At 30.8% G+C, this 23,768-nt stretch overlaps 4 protein-coding genes across 4 annotated transcripts; 1 reads left to right on the top strand and 3 right to left on the bottom strand.

Annotated features, from left to right (window-relative positions):
* Window positions 1–7,859: 7,859 nt before the first annotated feature.
* LOC8283165 (egg cell-secreted protein 1.1) lies at window positions 7,860–8,285 on the top strand. Its single transcript, XM_002524252.1, has one exon. It carries the CDS (start codon window positions 7,860–7,862, stop codon window positions 8,283–8,285), a length of 426 nt encoding a protein of 141 aa, XP_002524298.1.
* Window positions 8,286–9,115: 830 nt separating this feature from the next.
* Window positions 9,116–9,864, bottom strand: LOC8283164 (abscisic stress-ripening protein 3). The gene is made up of 2 exons (XM_002524251.4): window positions 9,625–9,864; window positions 9,116–9,506 (listed from the first exon to the last, which is right to left on the bottom strand). Exons 1-2 carry the CDS (start codon window positions 9,760–9,762, stop codon window positions 9,324–9,326), a joined length of 321 nt encoding a protein of 106 aa, XP_002524297.3. The 5' UTR covers window positions 9,763–9,864; the 3' UTR covers window positions 9,116–9,323.
* A 3,039-nt stretch (window positions 9,865–12,903) lies between these two features.
* On the bottom strand, window positions 12,904–14,168 carry LOC125369362 (abscisic stress-ripening protein 1-like). Its single transcript, XM_048371496.1, has 2 exons — window positions 13,824–14,168; window positions 12,904–13,298 (listed from the first exon to the last, which is right to left on the bottom strand). The coding sequence occupies exons 1-2, from the start codon at window positions 14,064–14,066 to the stop codon at window positions 13,116–13,118; spliced, it is 426 nt and encodes a 141-aa protein (XP_048227453.1). The 5' UTR covers window positions 14,067–14,168; the 3' UTR covers window positions 12,904–13,115.
* A 6,212-nt stretch (window positions 14,169–20,380) lies between these two features.
* On the bottom strand, window positions 20,381–23,698 carry LOC8283162 (thioredoxin Y2, chloroplastic). Its single transcript, XM_002524249.4, has 5 exons — window positions 23,227–23,698; window positions 21,535–21,623; window positions 21,131–21,308; window positions 20,685–20,755; window positions 20,381–20,585 (listed from the first exon to the last, which is right to left on the bottom strand). Exons 1-4 carry the CDS (start codon window positions 23,404–23,406, stop codon window positions 20,690–20,692), a joined length of 513 nt encoding a protein of 170 aa, XP_002524295.1. The 5' UTR covers window positions 23,407–23,698; the 3' UTR covers window positions 20,381–20,585; window positions 20,685–20,689.
* Between the last annotated feature and the right edge of the window lie 70 nt (window positions 23,699–23,768).

Raw genomic sequence — 23,768 nt, 5'->3', positions numbered from 1 at the left:
GGGCGGTTATAGCAGAATTAATGAGTCGGTATTCTTCTGAAAAAAAATATATTTTTCCCTCACTAAACTAACATGTCCAACAATCAAATATAAATATTTATCTTTCACATGTATTGTTGATATTTAGGGATTTGTATCTCTCCCACGTTAAGTTATTAACTTTTTAGGAGTATTTCTCCCACATTGCTAAGTTAACAATGTTGAGGTACCTTCCAAGCCTATATAATAGAGGCCTCACCTTGTTATTCTATCATCCCAAAAATAAGAGAAAAATATTAGAGAGTTAAGTAATTATTTTTCTCCTATTATAAAGAGAGAATTTTAATATTTTCTCCTTTATAAATAGAGAGTTTGTAACTCCTATTATTTTCTTATAGTAAAATTCTTCTATCCTTACCCGTGATTTTTACCCTAATTTGTTTAGGGGTTTTCCACGTAAATCTTTGTGTTCTATTGTGTATTTTGTGTTACTTTATCTTTATTTTCTCAAATTATTAGCTGTGATTTTGTTCTATCAGGTTCATATTTTTCTACAATTGGTATCAGGGCCTGGTTAATAAGAAATTTCTTAAAATTCGGTGGTTGCAGCTCAGTCTAATCTTTCACATCAGAAGAGGGGTTTTTGAGGTTTCTTTGGTGCAAAAGAGCTTGTGTGGAGTAGTAAGAATACTTACAATTTAGGGAAGGTTCTGTCTATGGAGATTGGTATTTAAGAGGTCCGCTTGTGACCCTCCAGTCTTTCTTGGGAACTTACCTAGTGAGTTGTGTTCATTACTGCGGTTCATTTTACAAGCTAAAAGGCACCGTTTGTGATAGAAGCAATGACGACAAAATTTGAGATTGAAAAGTTCAACGGGTGTAATTTCTCATTGTGGAAATTAAAGATAAAGGCTGTATTGAGAAAATACAATTGTATTGCAGCTATCAGTGAACGACCGACAACACTCACAGATGATAATAAGTGGAACGAGATAGATGGGAATGCTATTGCAAACCTTCATCTGGCACTTTCAGATGGGATTTTGTCCAGTATAGAAGAAAAGAAAACGACAAAGGAGATTTGGAACCACCTCACTAGACTGTACGAAGCTAAGTCATTACACAATAAAATTTTCCTTAAGAGGAAACTTTACACATTAAGAATGTCAGAATCTACTTCAGTGACAGAGCACCTTAATGTCTTGAATACTCTATTTTTTCAACTCACATCTTTGGGCTATAAAATAGAGTCACAAGAACGTGCAGAACTTCTACTCCAAACTTTACCTGATTCGTATGATCAACTCATCATCAGTTTGACAAATAATGTTGTTACCGAAATTCTAGTCTTTGATGATATAGCAGCCGCTATTCTTGAAGAAGAAAATCGGCGAAGGAACAAGGAAGACAAGCAGGCAGGTTCACAATAGGTGGAAGCCTTGATGGTGATGAGAGGGAGATCAACAGAACGTGGTCCAAATGGGAGTCACAATCATGGTAGATCAAAATAAAAAAGTAAAAAGAATTATAAATGCTACCATTGTGGTAAGAAAGGTCACCTGAAGAGGGATTATTGGAGTCTGAAGAATTCCAATCCTCAAGGGAATGTGGCATGCACTTCGGATGATGGAAATGTATTGTGCTGTGAAGCAGTAATATCAACTGAGAGCAGGAAGAGATTTGTCGATGTATGGCTTCTTGACTCAGGAGCAACTTATCATATGACCTCTCGAAGAGAATGGTTCCATCATTATGAACCTATCTTAGGAGGATCTGTGTATAGTTGTGAAGATAATGTCTTAAAAATCATAGGCATTGGAACTATCAGGTTGAAGATGCATGATGGTACAGTCCGCACTATTCAAGGAGTGCGACATGTGGAAGGTCTGAAGAAGAATTTGTTATCTCTGGGACAACTGGATGATCTTAATTGCATCATCAAAGTTCAGAAAGGAATCATGAAGATTAGCCGAGGAGCGCTTGTAATTATGAAAGGAGAAAAAATTGCTGCTAATTTGTATATATTTTTAGGAGAGACTATGCATGAAGCAGAAACATCTGTTGCTTCAAGTAGTTCGAGCAAGAGATCTGCAATAATGTGGCATCAAAAGCTTGGACATATGTCTGAACAAGGCATGAAGGTTCTTGCTGAGAAAAATCTACTTCCTAGTCTCACAAATGTGTCATTACCCTTTTGTGAGCATTGCATAACAAGCAAGCAGCATCGACTACAGTTCAATACATCCAATTCTAGAAGCAAGGATGTTCTAGAATTAGTTCACTCTGATGTATGGCAAGTACCAGTTTCATCACTAGGAGGAGCTAAGTACTTTGTGTCCTTCATCGATGATTACTCCAGGAGATGTTGGGTGTATCCTATCAAGAGCAAGGGAGATGTATTTGCAGTTTTCAAAACTTACAAAGCGCGGGTTGAACTTGATTCAGGTAATAAGATCAAGTGTTTAAGGACAGATAATGGAGGAAAATACATAGGTAATGAATTTAATAGCTTTTGCAAGCAAGAAGGCATCAAGAGGCAGTTCACTACGGCATACATTCCTCAACAAAATGGAGTGGCAGAGCGGATGAATAGAACTCTGTTAGAAAGAACTAGAGCATTGTTGGGAGCTGCAGGCCTAAATAAGGCATTCTGGGCTGAGGTAGTTAATACCGCCTGTTATGTGATTAACCGGTCTCCATCTATAGCAATTGATCAAAAGACATCGATGAAGATGTGGACTAGGAAGCCAATTGATTATTCAAACCTCCATATATTTGGAAGTCTTGTGTATGTGATGTATAATACCCAAGAAACTACAAAGCTGGATCCAAAATTCAGGAAGTGTTTATTCTTGGGATATGCTGATGGTGTGAAGGGGTATCGCCTGTGGGATCCCACTGCCCACAAGTTTATAATCAGCAGGGATGTAATCTTCTTAGAAGATAAATTGAAGGGAGACGATGATAGCACTTCAAAAGAAAATTCAGAGACTACAACTATACAGGTGGAAAGAAAGTCTACAGAAGAAGATTCTTCTGAAGTAGCACCAGAGCACGAAGAGGAAGAGCCAGCCGAGTTTGAAGAGTCAGAACTTGGAAAGAAAAGTTATTATCAGAGGATATGTTGACTTGGAAAGAAAAGTTATTATTTTCCCCTGTGGTTCGATTAACAACTGTTCGAGTAGTCTTGGAGATGTGTGCTACATTTGACTTACATCTAGAGCAGCTAGATGTGAAAACAACTTTTCTTCATGGAGATCTTAAGGAAGAAATTTATATGCTCCAGCCAGAAGGTTTTGAAGAAAAAGGAAAGCGAAATTTGGTTTGTAGATTGAACAAATCTTTATACGGTTTAAAGCAGGCACCGATGTGTTGGTAGAAGAGATTTGATTCCTTCATCATGAGCCTTGGATACAACAGACTTAATGCAGACCCTTGTGCATATTTCAAGAGGTTTGGTAAAAGTGATTTTATTATCTTACTGTTGTATGTAGATGACATGTTGGTAGCATGCCCCAACAAAGATCATATTGAAGAACTAAAGGCACAGTTGGCTAGGGAATTTGAAATGAAGGACTTGAGACCAGCAAACAAGATTCTAGGGATGCAAATTCACCTAGACACAAACAATAGGAAGATTTGGCTTTCTCAGAAAAATTATTTGAAGAAGGACTTGCGACGCTTCAATGTGCAAGATTGTAAGTCAATTTCTACCCCACAATAGGAAGATTTGTGCAATAACTTTTCTTCCTTAAGATCTCCAGCCGAGTTTGAAGAGTCAGAACAGTTATTATCAAAGGATATGTTGACTCAGATTATGCAGGTGATCTTGATAAAAGCAAATCTACTACAGGGTATGTGTTCACACTTACTGGCGGAGCTGTGAGCTGGGTATCAAAACTGCAGTCAGTTGTGGCGACATCAACAACAGAAGTAGAATATGTAGCAGCTACACAAGCTAGTAAGGAAGCAGTATGGTTGAAAATGATGATGGAGGAACTCGGACACGAACAAGAGCATATTCCTCTGTTCTGTGACAGTCAGAGTGCCTTGCATCTCGCAAGGAATCCAGCTTTTCATTCAAAGTCAAAGCACATACGAGTCCAGTATCACTTCGTTCGTGAAAAAGTGGAAGAAGGCACTGTGGATATGAAAAAAATTCATACTAAAGACAACCTAGCAGATTTTTTGACGAAGGCAGTTAACACTGATAAATTTATTTGGTGTCAATCCTCTAGTGGCCTGATAAAAGTATAAGCAGCATGGAAAGGCAAGGAAGAAAGAACGGTGTGAAGATCTGACTGATCCTCAATCAAATCTTCAAGTGGGAGATTGTTGATATTTAGGGATTTGTATCTCTCCCACATTATTAAGTTATTAATTTTTGAGGAGTATTTCTCCCACATTGCTAAGTTAACAATGTTGAGGTACCTTCCAAGCCTATATAATAGAGGCCTCACCTTGTTATTCTATCATCCCAAAAATAAAAGAAAAATATTAGAGAGTTAAGCAATTATTTTTCTCCTATTATAAAGAGAGAATTTTAATATTTTCTCCTTTATAAATAGAGAGTTTGTAACTCCTATTATTTTCTTATAGTAAAATTCTTCTATCCTTGCCCGTGGTTTTTATCCTAATTTGTTTAGGGGTTTTCCACGTAAATCTATGTGTTCTATTGTGTATATTGTCTTACTTTATCTTTATTTTCTCAAATTATTAGCTGTGATTTTGCTCTATTAGGTTCATATTTTTCTATATGTATAACATACATTTTTACTTTTTTGACACTGTTATTCTGTCAAATTGATCTCCTATTGTCGGAGAGTCAATTCATACATAGAGTTCATTGGCTTATTGACTTTCTTATTCTCTTTGTGACAATATAACTTTTATTGGACCAACTCATGGCTTTAGATGAATCCATCAATAAAATTAACCGGTTATTAATTGATTAATAATTTATTTTAATGATGAAAATAAGAATATCAGTTCAATTAAAGAAGAAATGATGGGTTTATAGAACTGATTTAAAAATAGAAAATGTAAAATCGACTTGGGTAATTTAGTTAACCAATTATTTTTTCATTAGCTCTCACTTGAGAAATTACTGAAATTTCGCACAAACAATTATTTTAATTTGAAATGTTCTCAAATAAATATTATAAGAATGTGCATTATATACCTTTCTTTTATATATTTAGTGTTGTTTGATTCTATTAAACTTGCAATAAGTTATATTTTTAAGGTAATAAATTGTATTTTAAGTAAAATAGTAGTTTGACATTTTTTCTTTACCTTTATAGTTTTTTTTAGAAGACTTTACCTTTCATAGTTGATTTTATGCACATGGATTTTCTTAATAGTCGAATTTGATTACTTTAACATCAAAATAAAACAATATATAAACAAATTATTTGAATAAAGTAGTATTTGAGAAAATCTCGTCTTCCACACTTACACTAAAAAAAGAAGTGAGTTTTTGATGATGTATTAGAAAGAATAAGGAAAAGTAAATGAATTAAATGAACACTTTAAATTCAAATCCGGTATTTTTTTTATTTATATATAGTTTTTAAATAGAAATTCATTATATTTACAGTGTTAAATAATAAATATAAAATTCATTCTAAATAAAATAAATATGATATTATAAATAAATTATGGAAAGAAATGAAATAATAAAGTCAAAAGAAGTAAGGTGAATAATATAAATATATTGATTTCTAGATGTGTAATTTATTTAAAAAAATTATTAATTAGAATTCAGTTTAGTAATAATTAATTTTATAATTTTAGATAATTATAAAATATTTAATAAATTTCTATTTTAACCAAATATAAAAATTATAAATTTATTTCTCACGAAAATTTCTAAGTGCTAAAAGAAAATTGAGAGATAAACTACGGAGTGCAAATGATGGCTATGCCCATGAGAAAAAGAACAACAAAGAGGTAAAGAGTAAGAAGTCTCCATTGCCATTTGTGGCTTCTCTATGGTGAGGAAAACCATGCAATATAGACTATAGTTACTTTGATTCAATTATGAGAATGATGAGGCCAACTAATTGTCATATGCTTTTAACTTTTGTTTTGCCAGGAAAAAGAAGAAGAAGAAGAAGAAAGAACACCAATTTTAAAGTGCATTGAGAATGTTCTTCCAATATGTCAACTACATGATTGGCCTTCCTTCCTACACACATACACAGAAACCATGCTGCTTCTTTAACAAAGTGAGTCTGGCCTGTGGGTCAAGTTCTCTTAGCTCAGTTTCCAATCAGTCGTATGCTGTTTCAAACACCAACCAGAAGACAATTATATTTATAAGTTACTGAATACTTCCTCTTTATTAACTGTCGTTTTTCTCTATTGTTTATTAACTGCCAATTCTATTAGTAAATTATTTGAATTAAAAAAATAAATTAAATAGGTTTAGTTATAGAAAACATTAACTAAATTGGACTAAATTTATCCTTCTACAAATATTATAAAATTTATTACATCTATTATTCTAATATAAAAATAATAATATTAAATTTAATATATAAAATGACAAATAATTGAATCTCTTTTTATTTTTAAAAAAAGACAATTAGTATAAAACAAAAAAAAAGTAATATTTAGTGTAGATCAATGGGTTTTTATCATACCAAAATATAAACTTAATACTATATTGTAATATCATAGCTAGTTAAATAATAAAATGATTCTCGATAACGATCCGAGTGTATTACATTTTATTATTATTGGATAAGTAACATGTATTAAGTAGTTATAAAACTTAAAGTTTATATCACTTTTTTTCTTGTTACTTTATCATAAAATTCTGGTGCAATACATTGAAATAGTCAATAATTTTTCTAATAGAATCAGGGCAGTCATTGGTTACAATGAAACATCCCAAGTCATGTTCTGGATATTTAGCCCACAGATTGCCCCTGCCAGATTAGCAATAAAGTCAGAGATTCAGAAATGTACGACTTTCACCTAGGATTATGTTGGGTTAGTGACTTGTTTAAAATTGAAAAATTAATAAAAATAGTTATGTATATTATAAAAGAATAAGTAAAGAAAAATTTAAAAAATAACTGCATATTTTTATAAAAAAAGTTTAAGAAACGGTATTTTTGGAAAAAAATATACACAATAAAAATGATGTTTTTTTTTTATTGATTTTAAAGTATTTATGAAAAGTGGTTTCACATTCATTGATTAATGCAAATCTGTGAAATTTCTGTTCTTACATTGTCCAAAGTTCCTACGTTATGGTCATAAATTTCTGAAGCAAACAAGTGATGAAGAATTATAATAATCACTTCATAAATGGGAATGTCCGTATCTTCTCGGGTGGACATTTTACTTGCCATTCCAAAACCCTTTTCATATACTAATTCATTAAGTGAATAAAACCCAAAAGAATGATTAAATATGACTATATGATATCATAATTAACTGAAAATAAAGAAAAAGGAGATATAATGATTTAATCAAGTTAATTTTTATTTTGACATTTAGGCAGAGCCTAGTCAAACCAAAGATATGTGTCTACTTTCCATTAGGCTCCCTTAAGCCCAAAATAGAAGTTTCTGAGGAGAGGCCATTCAGATTCTTGTTTCTTGGTCTGTTCACATCTCCTATTCTTCAATGAAAAGAATTATTAAATGTCCATGGAGGTGTTAATTCAGAAATAAAATGCTATAATTTAACACCTTAAATATTATTATTGTCTCTCCATTTTCTTAAAACTCTTTTTAGACCTCTTTACTTCCCATAACCTTCAAAATTAAAATAAATGCATTTAATTTGCTTCTGCTTATCTTGTATTATATAAATCAATAAACCAAGCAATACACCCCAACTCGCACTTCCCTTTGGACCTAAAAATGGCTCGCACTTCCACTTTAATTGTTCTCATTGTTGTTCTATCATATTTCACCACAGAATTAACAGCCAAAGCCAGACCATTAAGCTTAAGCCCAACCCTTTTGGCACGACTGAAATTAGACGAAGAAGCATCGTCAATAAGCTGTTGGGACTCTTTGGTCCAACTTCAAGCTTGTACTGGAGAGATCATTCTTTTCTTTCTCAATGGTGAAACGTACTTAGGACACAGTTGCTGTGAAGCTATCCGAATCATTACAAAGCAATGCTGGCCAACCATGATTGATACTCTAGGTTTTACGACTGAAGAAGGTGACATACTTGAAGGGTATTGTGATAAAGCAGATGATGATAGTACTTATCCTCCTTCACCACCTTCCTTAGGGCCTAATGATAAGGCTATTGCTAAAGGAACTGTAGTTCCTTGAACGGAATTTGGTATTGGGTATTCATAATGATACATAATAAAATGCAAAAAAAGTTATATGCATGCTTTGGTTATATTTATAACTTATTTTATGTTCGAATTTTAATTTCTGTTTTCTGGATCCACGATCCAGTGAATTCAATGGATTTTTATTAAGGTTTTGCTTTTAGTTACAGTTGATTTGCTAGTTAATTCTTAAAGCGAAGGAACAGTTTTTTCTTTCTAATTTATTTTATAAATAAAAAAAATAGAAATTCAAACTCGAAACTTTGCTAAAGTTAAAACATAAAATACATATATCCACGATAAATTTTAAAGTTATAATTATTTGTATCATTGTATGTTATAATGAGTAGGAAGAAAACGGCTAGAAGTTGCACAAGTTGATCTGTCCACCTAATTTTCCAATAAATATAAAATTATTATATTTATCAGTTGATTCATCGTCATGTTTATAATTGGTCTATAATGAAATGCATAAATGTGACAGAGTATATACATTTTTAAGGTTATATATGTAATTTAATTTTCAATTTTTATTTTTGTTCTCTAATTCTGATGGAAAAAAATGAAAGAAATTAATTAATGATATGTATAGCACTTAGTATTACCAAAGTTTTATGATTAAAAATGAACAAATTCATGGTTTAAATTTTGTCTTTAATCATAATTAAGTAGTATTTTACTCTTTTATTTTTTGGCTGAACTCGACCTATTATAACCTTTAGAAAAGATGAGTCTTGGAATTTTCTTAGCTGGTGGGCAGACCCTGCCAAGGACTTGGAAGAAACTCCAATTTCATAGATCAAGCCACTTGCATGCCTCACTATATAATATAACATTTAGATATTAGTATATAGATACAGTACAAAGAGACCCAATACAACACGATCACTTGTTACAAGAATTAAGGACAGGCAGAGGGAAACATTTCACCAGATGTTACTCCAATTATTTAGGAAACATAGCTACTCACTGGACTGTAATAATTACTGATCAAGATAACACATTGAAGCCATAACTAATAATAAGTAGGATTTTAGAAGAGATGGTGGTGCTTCTTTCCATGAGCTTCCTCATCCTCGTTCTTGGCTTCTTTCTTCTCATGATGCTCATGGAAGACAAATCCTCCAGCTCCAACTGCAGCAGCTGCTGCTGCCTCCTCTTGTATCTTGTGCCTGTGTGCATGCTCTGGGTCTTTCTTTGCCTCATGCTTCTCATGCTGATTACAGATATACATATATATCCAAGTAAATAAGTAGTAAAAACCTCAGAACCTGTTCTTTTTTAAAAGAAAAAATGTATTTAATTGTCAAAAGATGAACTAATTAAAGAATTACCAAGGCATAAGTCCCAGCAGCAGCAGCACCTAGCTCACCAAGGTGCTCAAGATGCTTGTGGTGTTTCTCCTCCTTCTTGTGGTCTTCCTCACCCTCCTTGTGGTGGTGGAAGATATTGTGGTGCTTCTCTTCTGCCATATCTGGTGGGGATGATGATAAAGATGCTAAAAAATTGATAACAACAGAGAGATGATCAAAGATTGTTTACAGTATGGTATAGAGGAGATGGCTATGGGGATATATATATATATTTACATGATGAAAGCACGGTTCACTCAATTATTTATTGGTTTATTTTAAAAAATATTGATATTAATAATATTACATATAAAGATTAAATGATCATGAAATGCAACGCATATTAGCAGTGATAGCATTGATGGCAAAATTAAACTTAAATTTGTGGATTTAAATGATATTATACTGTCGCTTACATACCTATAATCACTAGTTCAATCAGTTAAGTCATAATATATATATATATATATATATATATTTTTGGCTCATTGCAGTGAATTATTCAGAATTTGGATTACTTGGTTTTAAGATACTCACTTTTAAGATTATTTTATCTTATTATTGAATTAAGGCACCAATTAAATTAATTAGTTTTACTTTTGTGAAAAATAATTCTTTTTAAGAAAATAAAATAAAATTGAGAAAGAATATTCGAATCTAAGAACTGAGGCACCATATTAAGTTGTTATCACTTATTGATCTACTCACCTGCACGTAATTATGAAACTGTGAAATGCATATGCTGTTTTATTCTTTTTATTTTATTTTAATATATTGAGAGAGCCATCTGAGCCGTGTGCAACTCATTAAGATAAAAGCTCATTTAATACAGAGTAAATATTTTTATCGTTTGAGCTAGACCTCAAATGTCTTATCTTATATTTTGTTGTATATACTTTTTATCCGCAATGAATAAGAAATTAATATATTTATATGAATATTTTATATTTTAATATGTATAATTGATATATTAATTAATTTATATTAATTATTTATCGATTTAATATATAAATAAAAATATATATTTAAATTAAATAATAATTTTAAATATACACTTCATAACTGGCTTATACTATGGGTATGCATATCACATAAATTGTATTACAATTTTCACTTAAAAAGAAGAAAAATGATTAATAGGAACTTTAGTTTTTTCTTTTTCCATTCAGGAACAAAGAATTTGACTATTAAATCCGTGATCACCTGATCTAAAATTACTTTAGTACTCCTATTCAATGAAGCTGATGTTAGTTACACCAATATTTTTACTTACTAGATAAGAGAAAATTCTAGTCAATCAATAAAAATGAACATTTCTAGTTAAGTAGTTCTTTCCTCTTTATATTATTCTAGTTGAGATTAGTGATATATTTATGTCTTATAATCTCATCAACATGTACCTAAATAGGGGCTTTTGTGACAGGAAAAATAAAAATGAAGGAAAGGATAAATCAAATTTTATTGGCCTAATTATTTATTAAATTTTGAACTTTATATTTTTTAATAATTTTAATATTTTAAAACAAATACTTATATTTTTCAAAATATTTTTCGATAATAATTTTTAAAATTTTATAATGAAAAAAATGACGTGTCAAATCAATTCTGCTTATTAACATAAAAATTAGTGAGCCAATAAAATATATTTAGATGTAAAACAAGTGATAGAAAGCAAATATATGAGATTTTAATGGTTATGTTATTAAGTATAAGATAAATTATTTTTATTGATTCATACTTCTCATTCTTTTAGTAAATATAATTTATTTTCTATATTATTTTTCTTACTATGAGATTTTAAATACTGTCATTGAAAATTATTTTTTAAAATAAATTAAAAAAATAAATATTTATTTTAAAATTTTAAAATAATTTAATAAAATTATTAAAAAATATAAAATTCGGTGAATTTTATTTTAATAATACAATTAACTCAGCTAATGGGCCCATTAAAGATTGATGGTGGTGGAACCTAATTAGTTAATACATATCATTTATTATATATATGGACTATACAGTAACTAAGAATACCCCGCAGAGAGCAATTTATAGTGTAGCATAAATATGCATTTTTCCAAGCTCAGCTATTAGTGCTGTTCTCTCACTATTGGATGCTAGAGATTTTAAGTCAAATCATGATCCCAGAAACACAGCATAAAGATATGAATGATGATACACCAGATCCAAGAGAATGTCTACAACACCACATAAACTCTTGAATTATTCTTTTAGCTTATTAACCTTTTCTTTTTTAGAAAATAGAGATCTTTTCCCAACTGACATTCCAATTATATCCACCGTTCAATATGAAATTAAAAAAGAAAAGAAAAAGAAATTAAATCGTACATGCAATAGCTCATCTGTCTTTAATGGGCCATTAAATTGATAGTACTGTTTGGTAAAATATATTTTCTTTTATATTATTTTGGATATATATTATGTAAATACAGTAATTCAATGGAAAATACTTTATTATACGGTTATATAGAATTCACCAGGAATATGTAATACAACAAATTTAGTATTATAGGTATGTATCAGTTTTTATGTTGGTCATTCTGGTTCTGTTCATGCATGGCTGATTTTTGTGCCACGCTATCCTTATAACTAATAGCGGCCGATCATCATGGAGTTGTCTTTTTGTGTAGTACTAGGAAGGCGATGGTGAGAACACTGTCTTGTATTTGGAATTTGGGTTTTTGAAACTGCTGTCATATGGCGCCATGCTCTGATCTTTTGTTGCTACCTTTTCTGAAAAAGAAAAGAGTTTGGTAAAAGCCTGTGGTGAGTTTTTGTGCTATGTTCAAGTGCTGTTATGCTCTTGAATTTTTTATGGGACTGTCGAAGAAGCTACCAGATTTGTTGGTAACTTCTGCACTTTGATGAAATCTCTGCGTTTCCAGGGGCCTCGTCCCCGAGGTTTTCGGTTAGCTTTTACTGCAATAACTACCTGCATGACAACTCTGAGAACGTCATCCGTATTACTACAAAGTAGTGATGCAAACGTTGGGGCTGGTTTACTTCTAATTCTGATATTGTGTTTTTATATGCATTGGGCTTGATTATAAACAGAATTAACCGTCTAAAGAATGAAAAAGCTTTTAATAAACATACCATAAGCAACTAACTAAATACATTATTTTCTTTATGATTATCTTGTACAAACATAACAAAGAACTTATTTATTATATATTCAGTTCAGAAAGAAAAAAATTCATATATTTAGTAACAAGAACTGATTTAGATATGTATACATATGCCTGAAGATAACAGAAGCTTTATTAGAATGTATATATATATATATATTATTTTAAACATGGATTACAACGTAAAAGGAAACAGATAAGCCAACGGTTTTGACAGGGACAGGTACTTAACACGCAGCAGGAAGCTCACAGCTATGGATGAAGCAAATGTTATTCAGAGTTTTTCTTAATAATAGTAACTAAAGGTAGAAACACATAATTAATTAATTAAAAGAGATGGTGGTGCTTCTTTCCATGAGCTTCCTCTTCTTCTTCCTTAGCTTCTTTCTTCTCATGATGCTCGTGGAAGGCATATCCTCCAGCTCCAACTGCAGCTGCTGCTGCTATCTCCTCTTCTATCTTGTGCCTGTGTGCATGCTCTGGGTCTTTCTTTGCCTCATGCTTCTCGTACTGAAATATTTTAATCATTAATTTGTATAAAATTTAAATAAAAAAAGGATCGCTATGATTCTAAGATATGCTGAATTATTCTTTTAACTGAATTACTAACTTGATGTTCAAATATCTGTATATGGGAGTCACACCGGATAAGCCAATTATACCTAAAATCTATTAATGATTGTGTCAGTAATAAACAAAATTTAAAAATATTTTTGGGGCATTCTGAAATTTAATTTGATGCCTCGTCGGTGCAATTCATTAGCAAAAAAAATCATTTTTTAGTTTCATCTCAAACGCACTGATAATAAAAAAATTTATTTACATAAATTTCATGAATAAAAGAATAAAACTTAAATATGAATATTTACACTTTGATATTAGATTATCTATATATATTTAATTATTTAACAGTGATAAGATATAAATCAATCGTTTATCGATTTGGTGTATAGACAGCCACATAGATTTAAAAATTAATTTTTCCTGTGTAGTGCATAAACAAAGGTAATTATAAAAGTAAGACAATAATAATACCAAGGCATAGGCACCGGCGGCCGCCGTGCCAAGCTCCCCGAGGTGTTCATGACGCTTGTGGTGTTTCTCCTCCTTTTTATAGTCATGTTCATGAACTGGTGGTGGGACTACTTCACTAGGGTAAGCATCAGCAGTAGTCTCAGAGAACTGGTTACTCTGATAACCGAAAGTAGCCTCAGTGGGCGTTTCCTCGTCCTTGTTGTGGTGGTGGAAGAGGTGATGGCGGTGCTTCTCTTCAGCCATGGTAAGGTGGCGGAGAGTTGATTAAGAAAATGCAATAACAAGGAAGAGCAATGGGGTGTTTGCTGGGTTTATGATGCAAGTGTTGTGTTAGACAATAGGTTGTGGATGCTATTTATAAGTGATGGCAAGAAGCTTTTAGTCAATGTGAATGTAATTAATTTATTTTATGGTTGAACATTAATTCGAATTTCATCAGCCCAGAAAAGAAAAACCACAATATTTTCATCATGTTACAGGGATTTTTTTTTATTTTTCGTTTTACATTGTAAATTTTCTGGAAAAGGAAATTAGCAGATGATCTTTTAATAATCTTTAGCTTTATATTGGAAATCTTTTTCTGAATTTCAGAATAATCTATAAAACATTGAGATATTTTAAATTTAATTTAATGGCTTAAAAGATGTTTCATTTTTCCTTTTTAATGTATATCTTATTTATTTCATGAATATATCTTATTTATTTCATGAATTTCATCTAATATATTTTTTGAAGTAAATGACATATTTATGTTGTAGAACTATTTTTATATCTATTCTTTATATAAAAGATTCTATACTTCTTAAATAGAAAATGCATAATGAGAAAAATACAAACCGTCGCCCCATCTTTTCTTTCTCTCTTATTTTCTTATTTTTTATTAAATTTTTTTTTGGTCCACTGCTAATTACTTTTAGATTGATGGTGGTTCCTTTTTTTTTTTTTTTTTTATTGATTAGTTTTATAAATAAATATTAGTGTTTTTCTTGATGAATTTTATAGTCTTTTATTATGAGAATTTTGAGTTTTTCTTTTATAGAAATTTATGGTCCTCCATTATGAGAATGTTGACTAAACTCTTTATAAGATTGATAAAGAGAAAAAAAAATCAAATACGATATTCAAATAATTAGACTTGTTAAAATACATCTATAAAATCGATACGTGGCTTAGTGTCACCGAGTGGAGCATTCTTCCCGTAGAATTGCAATCTACTGCTTCATCAACCCGAATGATAATTGTTAAGAATAAATTTCTTTATATCAGATTTAATGCTTATTTTTTATTGTTTATATTAAAATGTATTTGTCAATTCTCATTAATCGAATATCCATATTTCTATTTAAAAAAATAAGGCATAATTATAATTGGTTTATCATGAATCATTTGATATACATGGGAAGTTATGGAATTTCGTTCAAGTAAGAAAAACGGACATTTCTTATATTTTTATAACCTAATTTCGGTGAATGAACAAAAGAAACCTAAGATGTTTCAATCTGAAACATTTGTTTAAGCATAAAGTGTTAACTTTATTGCTAACCTATGAAATTAAGAAGATTATATAATATATACATAAATATATATATATTATAAAGAAATATGCACCAATTACCAAAAGTACTATAATGAAAAAGATATGATTTTTTTTTTTACATTGTATTTAGTTAAAATCTATAAAAGTTATAGAATTCGTTTACAAATCCAAAATCTATATATCAATTTAATATTCTGCATAATCTATATTGTGTGAAATTTGTTATACTTAAACTAAATTCTAATAAAATATGTAAAATTCTTAAATAAATTTATATTAATTTGTTAATATATTATGTTACACCAAAATATCTGTTACAACTATATCATTTTCATTTTATTTCTTTTATGTCTTTCTTTTTTTAAATAAAATGAAGTTTTTACATTAGCGTTTTATTATGAAAATTGGCTTAAGAATATAAGATTCATGTTATTAAAGGTAGTCCTAAGATTCATCTTATCAAAGTAGTCCGTATTATTATGTATCCATTCATTATCTCATCTAATTAAGTATTTGTTGTGTTCTCTAAACAAAAGATAGAAATATAGTATTTGAATATTATTTATATATACATTTGTATTCCAAACCAAAAAAAGTAAAAATTCATGTACATTTAATAAATTAAACATGAGGTAAAAGAATAAATAAATTTATGAACTTTCGACCAAAGCACAATTAAATTTTTAAATTTTTAAATAATTCAATTACATCCTTTAAATTTGAAAAAAAATATAATAATTGCATTCTTAAAGCTAGTTTCTTCTATTTCACCGGATAAATTGCATGAGACTTAATTGATTTTAAATACTAAAAGAAAGTGCATTAACTGTTTTCAAGTCACATTTTTTAAAGTATTGACTCTATCTTTAGTGGGTAAACTATACAATACTAATTTCTTCTTCATTTTGACAAAGAAAAATCAATATTATCATCAGTAGTTACAAAAAGAATTAGCTCCAAGAATATAATTATTTTATTTTTTTAAGCTTTGGAGCTGTATTTAAACTAATTTAAAATTTAAGAGTTCAATTGCATTTTGGCGGAAAGTTCAAAAACTTCCTAAATATAATTATATTTAATGAGGTTAAATAAGCACAATGCCTAAGTTAAGTAAGTTGTATAATTATATTAAACATCACTAAGTTTCAAAAAATAATAATATTTTTCTCCCTCTTTTACCCATAAGGAAAACCCTATATCTAAGTTATGGATTGTGAACTAAAAAAATCCGATTTTAAGACCTTTTTATGCTATGCTTTTAATCAAACTCCACTCTAACCAGTAAAGAAAATTTGAGTCATTTCTTTCCATATGCAATCATTTGACTAATATATGAAGCCATTAGAAATTAAGTAATTTAGAGATGCACACCTTTAAGTAGGCAATTAAGCATTTGGTTTTAATATAGAATTTTATATAATTAAATTTATATAAATAGTTAAATTAAATTTTAATAAAATAGATAAAATTTCTAAATAAATTTTATTATTTTTTTCTATATATTTTTACTGAAATATATTAATTGGTGAAGAGATTTTCAGAAAGAAAAAGAAAAAAAAGAAATACGTGGGTGAGATGAGTCCCATCAGTGTTGGAGAAGATATAATGCAATAATGAAGGGTGAAGAGATGAGAGGTCCATTGAATGGCAGTTGAAAGGTTATGGATATGTGTCGGCAAAGGTATTATCCATCTTCACTCCACTCCTACAAATATCATCTCTTCATAAACTCATTTCCACCGTATCAATAAGGTCATCAAAGCTTTAATTTTCATTAATTTTTATAAATAATAGATATATTAATACTTTTTCTAAATATATATTCAAAGGAAAACAATTTATATCAAAATTAAAAAAAGTTTAGTATATTAGATTAAAGAATTTTAAATTTATTTTTTCAACAACTAGTAACGAATTTAAATATATATAAATACTTTTCAATCTTTTATTAAATTTTATAATTATTTTATATGCATGTAATGCATTCAGAATAATTAAAAAAAATCATTTTATTTATATCTCGAGAAAATTATTAGATGCTAATCATTAGTCTAATACACTAAGATGCACAAACTGGTCCAAGTCAAATTATAATTATTATTTTTTTGTCGTAAGAAAATAAATAGAAAATAAAGGGAAGGAGAAGAGAATTGGAGAAAATAAATAGAAAATATATGCATCTTTATTGCAACTATAATAGTTAAAACTACTTTAAATCAATTGGAGATAATGCAAATAATCATTAAGAAAGAAAGTGGAGATATGATCAGCAGAAGTGATATAAATAATGTGATTACTTTGACATTTTTCACTTTAAATAATGCAAATAACCAATTGGGTTTCACTATTTATTTACCCTTTTTAGTCATTTACATTCCCATTATTCAAGTTTATCATTCAAAATTTGCAAAAATTGTTATGATATCTTTAGAAAATGAAGCCTTCTATTATTAATTTTTAGTTGCAAGATAAGTTACTTTTCCATAAATAACAATATTCTAGATTAATTAATATTATAGAATAATATTATAATATATATATATATATATAATTATTAAAAATTTACTCTCTCTTCTCTTTCCACACTTAAAATTAAAATTAATTTATTCTAAAAAAACGGTTATAAGATTTCGTGCTCCAAAGTCTCAAAATCTTAAATAATTCTATAAACTCAGATTAACGAGAAAAACATTATCCAAAATCTGATTCTTGATTTTTGTTTTTGTTTCTTTTTTTTTTTTTTAATATTACAGGACAAATATATATATATTTTTTTTTAATTAAGTTGTTGTACACCGAGTGTGCAACGCGTGTTCCAAGTCTTGTTAACCTTAGTCGTATCTTGTTGGGAGTTATTTAGGACCACACAAATGTAAAAGAAAGAAAGAGAGGATTGCAGTTGGGTTTAGTGCATTCAATTCAGTCTTTGGAAGTGGGTGAAGCAGTTGTTACTGTTACTTTTGGATTAGGTTGTCGGTCATACATTACAAACTAAAGCATCATGAAGAACCCATCTCTGTTAATAACCATTCAGAAACTTTCATGTTCATAATGTTTGAAAAACAGAAAGAAATATGTACCTTATGTTTTAATGGAATAATGACATAATATCTTGATTGTATCATATAATTTATTATGTTATTTAGAACACGACTCCCATCAAATAACCAAAACTATTCTCAACAGACAGAAAATTGTGTGGTGTAAGGAGGTGTTGATTCATATATATAGTACATTGTAATTAATACTGTTCTTTTCTAACCTAACGTTCAAATATTTTGTAGTTCTCTCCTTCTAAGGTGCCATCTGATTTCCATAGAAAGGAATCAATTTTCTTTTTCATTTGATTTGCCATAAACCACTTTATTTTTTTATTTATTACCAATGAAGCTAAGAGGATTTTAATTTAAAATCTTAATTGAATTGCAAGATACACTTATTATCAGGCTAAGTCGATGGATGCAACCAGACTCCGTCGTATGATAATGTCATTAAATGGAGATTAGATATTTCTATTGCGATATAAGATAGATTTATATTTATGCCAATACGTGTTGAATTTGTGATATCTTCAAAAATCTTGAACATTTACGAATACATGCAAGCTTTCCATGCAACTGCGCTGTCATTGTTTTGACAAAATGTTTAACATAAAGTGATTACAGGCTAAATGATTTTAGGTCCTTATTTAAAATGGGAAGTGTGATCGTTGATCATTGGGGATTGGTACTGTTAATCTGTGGTCTTGACAAAGAAGCTGTTCATCATCTGTAGAGATCAAACCCTGGCATCCAGAAAGATCTTTTGCTTTTCTGTTAGACAAAAGGAAATGAAATGGCAAAGGCTAATGTGTAATAGCAAATTCAGATTAACTAACATACTGCATTAATGATAATGCAACCAAGCAATTTGTTTCCTTTCTCTTCATAATGTAGAGGCTTTGAATGTGTCTAGTCCAACAGGGAATGCTTGTCACGCCAAATGCTTGCCAGGAATTCCGCAGAGAGCAAGCGATGGACGCCAGGCTCAACAATGTTTAATCTGTAGTCCTGTGGTTGCGGGAATTTCTTCGCCCTCAGACCAACAATCTGAATCCATGTGATTTGCGACTAAAGCAGCCTCAAAAATCGAGAAATCTGATACATACAGCAATTTTCTAGCAAAATGAAATTTCTGGGATCTTTAAACATGTTCATAAAGAACTAGGGATCACATTTCAGAAACTCACTTAAAATGTTGTCAAAATCTTCATTTGGACTTTCAGCAAGCAACCAATTGGCTTTGGCTTTCAAATCTATCCACAGATAAACAATTACACACCAAAGCGTAATTTGGATTGATTTGATCTGAGACATCAAGTCAACGGAACCCAAGCACTGAGCATACATCGAGTCAGTATAGTTCCCAAACTTGAGCTCAGACTTCAATCACAGTCAAGTTAAGGACAACTCGACTCGGTTATTACTGTATTTTAATAAATAAAATTTCATCACTTCAAAATAATGCTAAGAAAAATTCAAATGAGCTTTTATTGAATGAGCTCAAATTTAACTTTAAGAATCTATATATTACGCTCACCAGCCAATCATTACTCGATTCAAGCATCACAAAATTTGAATTACTCAAGCTCCACTTGACAATAATCAAACTGAATTTGCAAATTTGATTATTTTTCAAGTCAAATACAAGTAGATTCATTTACTAACGCCCCTTGCATCAAGCTTTCCTTTTGTAATATTCAATTCTATCACTACCCGAAAAGCAGGAAAAAGAACGAAAAAGAGAAGGACTAGAGTGTGAACAATTTTGTGAAGGCTTCAGAGTAGCAGCAAGTCAACAGAGCAGGGCCTGTGGTGATTGACAATTAAATTTTCATGTCTTTCTTGGAGTCGAAATGCTAGAATTGAGGACTCATTCAGCAGTTTAATTTCTATTCTGAATTGCAATCAGGTAACATCATTCCACACAAACACAATCTTCACCTGATAATTGGCTACACCAAGTAGAGGAACCATCAAAATAAGCAAGTAGAACTTCTCTTATCAATGTTTTAAAATAAATACAACCATTTAGCAAAATTTCCAGCAGTTAAAAGAAGTTTGCCATCAGTATTTGTGTTTGTCACTCTTTACTGGGTATATAATGAGTCATTACAGCATTTTGGGAGGGGAAGAATGGGCCTCTGTTCCTGGGAAGAATTCAAATCACTGCTTTGCTCACACCACCTGAGGGCCAATCACGAGAGACGAAAAGAGTTATCTTCTCAGATCCAAGTCAAGCATTTCAAAAGGGACAGACACAAAAGGGATAACAAAAGGGCTCACAGTAACTATTGCTTCACTTGCAATGAACTTTCGATACGTTCAATGAAACGATCTTTAGCCAAAGCACCCTCCTAGAAAAAAAAAAATCAAACCAGTCATCAAAACTCAAACTCATCAAGAAAAGAAACAAATCAGCTTGGTGATAATTAATGCTGAGAGGATGTGAATTACTGTATTCTCAATTGGATGCAGGCCTTGCAATAAAGAATGCCATTATGATGCACTGTCTATTCTGGTTTATATCTTATTCTGATATTATAACATGAATAGTGCTGTTGGCAGGACAATCACAATCAAATACATATGGAGAAACAGATGGTTTGATAAAAAAAAAAAAAAAAAACAGATGGTCTCATAAAAGAGCTTTATTTATGCATTTCTAAATATCATGCTTAAGATGCATAGCTATTTTCACAGAAAAGTAAGTGGATACTGAATGAACTTACAAAACGATCATAAGGTTTGCCATCCTTAAAAATGATAAAAGTAGGCAATGCCTCTATTCTGTACTTATCGGCAATGCTAGGGTACTTCTCAGTATCGATTTTCACCACTTGGATTGTGTCTTTCAAAATAGTACTAACTTCATTGAGAATTGGAGTCATAAGTTGACAAGGACCACACCTGCAAACCACAGCATGGTTAATTATTCTTGCTCTTAAGCCCAAACACTCATATTCCGCCCTTGCACTTAAATGCTAATCCAGTTTCACATTATATGTGGAAATAATTCTGAAAAGAACTAACTATTTTGAAATTCTTTTACTTTCACCATCTCCATGTCACAATATGAGATGAAAAGAGGGGCTAATTACAAAATTATATAGAAAAAAATTGTAATGGAATATACCAAGTTGCATAAAAGTCAACCAACACTGGTTTGTCAGCATTTTCCAGCAACTCGTCAAGGTTGGCAAATGTTTGCTTCTTTGCTGCGACCTACAGCAATCATTGGAAAAGAACACTGTCATACAAAAGGCACTTTGAATTCGATATAGTTTAGCTGTCAAAGAAAACTACTAACATAAGCGATCACTATGTCCAATTTGATCTAGTCAGGATGAAGACTCTCTAGATTGCATTATTGTAAATTCAACTAAAGCACATGCACAATTGAAATCAATCTATCCTTAGAGATACAAAAGCATAAGATGGAAAAAATATTCATGGTTGTGAATGAAACCAATAGTCGCTATGTAATTATGATTTATGGGTAGACAAATCTACTACAATGCGTGTACTATGTTTAACTGCCAATTTGACCATAGAAATGTTTGACTAAATGCGGGAAACACTCAAATATAGACAAAAGCTGCTTGTTTTCCAATTACTTTAAGCCTAAAGAACACCCTCCAGGAAAACCAATCTAAAACAGGGAATAAGTTCATTCCATAATAAAATTACATTGTTATAGCTGTGCCGTCAGATAAGACTTCTGTAAGCCGCAATACTACGCAGAATTTCTTATTGGAAAAAATACATGTGCTTTAAAGCACCAATTTTATTCTGCGATAATGACACACCGCAATGCCATACCAATACCATGTGCTATGGGATCCACAACAGAGGTAATTGAGTTGCTACCATCAGTTTATGTGCGATAGTCATAATGTAAAGGGTAATGTTAACAATTGTAAGTTTAAAGCACCATAATATTTGATACTGTTATCTAGTCCTATTAATACCATGACCACCTAAACTACCCAGAAGGACAGAACAAAATGAACTGAGACTAGAGATGGTAAACAGAGATCCAAGTTGTGAAATCATCTCCTTCCAAGATACAAGTTTCATTAATATAGTTCATTTACCAGGCAAGGAACTGTTAATGGGGTAAACATCAAGGCCTGTAAATCCTTAAGCAACTGCTTTTCATTAAGCACTTAGTGTTGTTAACAACAAACAGAGAAAAGGAAATATAAATGCCCTTTACTGATTATGACTACAAGTGACAATGTACTCCAGAAACATATTTAAACCCATGGCACAATCGTGTATAAATAGGGGAAGATAAGCATTCCAAGCACATTTAAGCATAAGAGCACAATGTATGGTATTGCTTGATTCATGAGAAAATGTAAATGGAACCTTTTCGAAAAGAAACAGATAATTTGATTCCATATCCCAGGCCACAAATAAACATAACAATCCATATCCCATCAATTTATCTCTTATGTTAATTCGTTGGCACATGATTGCACATTTTTCCCCTGGGTTTAACACCTAGCCTTTCATCTATGCTAACCTAATATAAAATCAAGATGTTCCAAGTGACATCTACTCTGTTGCAAGTTCACTAGCTAAAATCTGGAACTGAAAGCGATTTTAAGCAAGCAGAATGGTTCTATATTTAGCTAACTGTTTAAAGCATAAAAGACCTGTACCCAATCATATCATATAAAACATGGTGTGAGGCCGGCTTAAAACCTAATCCCTGATAAGTCAACGATAAGATACAAAATTTACTTGCAGACATAAAAGAAAAAACGAAAAAACAAAAAAGGGCATTGCAAATCTTCTAAAGTTGAATGAGAACAATTACCAGAGGCAAAATTCTAGACCTAGAAGGAGAAGAAATCCATCCGTTCCCAAATTGAAAACGATGGAGCTGAGTTGGAAGCTGCAGAGAAGATAAGGAAGTTAATTTGGTACCCAGTTGGGACTGAGAGGGTGGTGTCTTCAAAGAAGGGATTGTTGATGCTGATACAGAAGAAATCGCCATTTCTTTCTAGAGAATTCTCCTTGGAAACACAAAGCCCACAAAAAGCACTATAAAAATTGAAACAATAAGAATAAAAGAAATATATATATCTTGATAGCAAGAAACAAAATTGTGAGAGAGTGGCAAAGAGAGGCCGATTTTATTGGTGGGTTTTATTTATATTATGTGAATTAGGATTTTTTCGGAACAATTTTGAAGATTAGAACGATTGATTGGCGACAGTCGGATTATATGATGTAGAGGATCGGTGGGATTTTTGAGCCGTCAGATGATGAGAGTCATTGATGGGTGATGTGTGTTCGTGGGTCATGATTTGGTTGGCTCCACCTGATGACGTGAGAAGAGAAGAATATATGGTGCCA

The sequence above is a fragment of the Ricinus communis genome, chromosome 2 (assembly GCF_019578655.1).
Source record: "Ricinus communis isolate WT05 ecotype wild-type chromosome 2, ASM1957865v1, whole genome shotgun sequence".
Lineage (NCBI taxonomy): Eukaryota > Viridiplantae > Streptophyta > Magnoliopsida > Malpighiales > Euphorbiaceae > Ricinus > Ricinus communis.
This window is presented reverse-complemented; position numbering and strand designations above follow the sequence as displayed.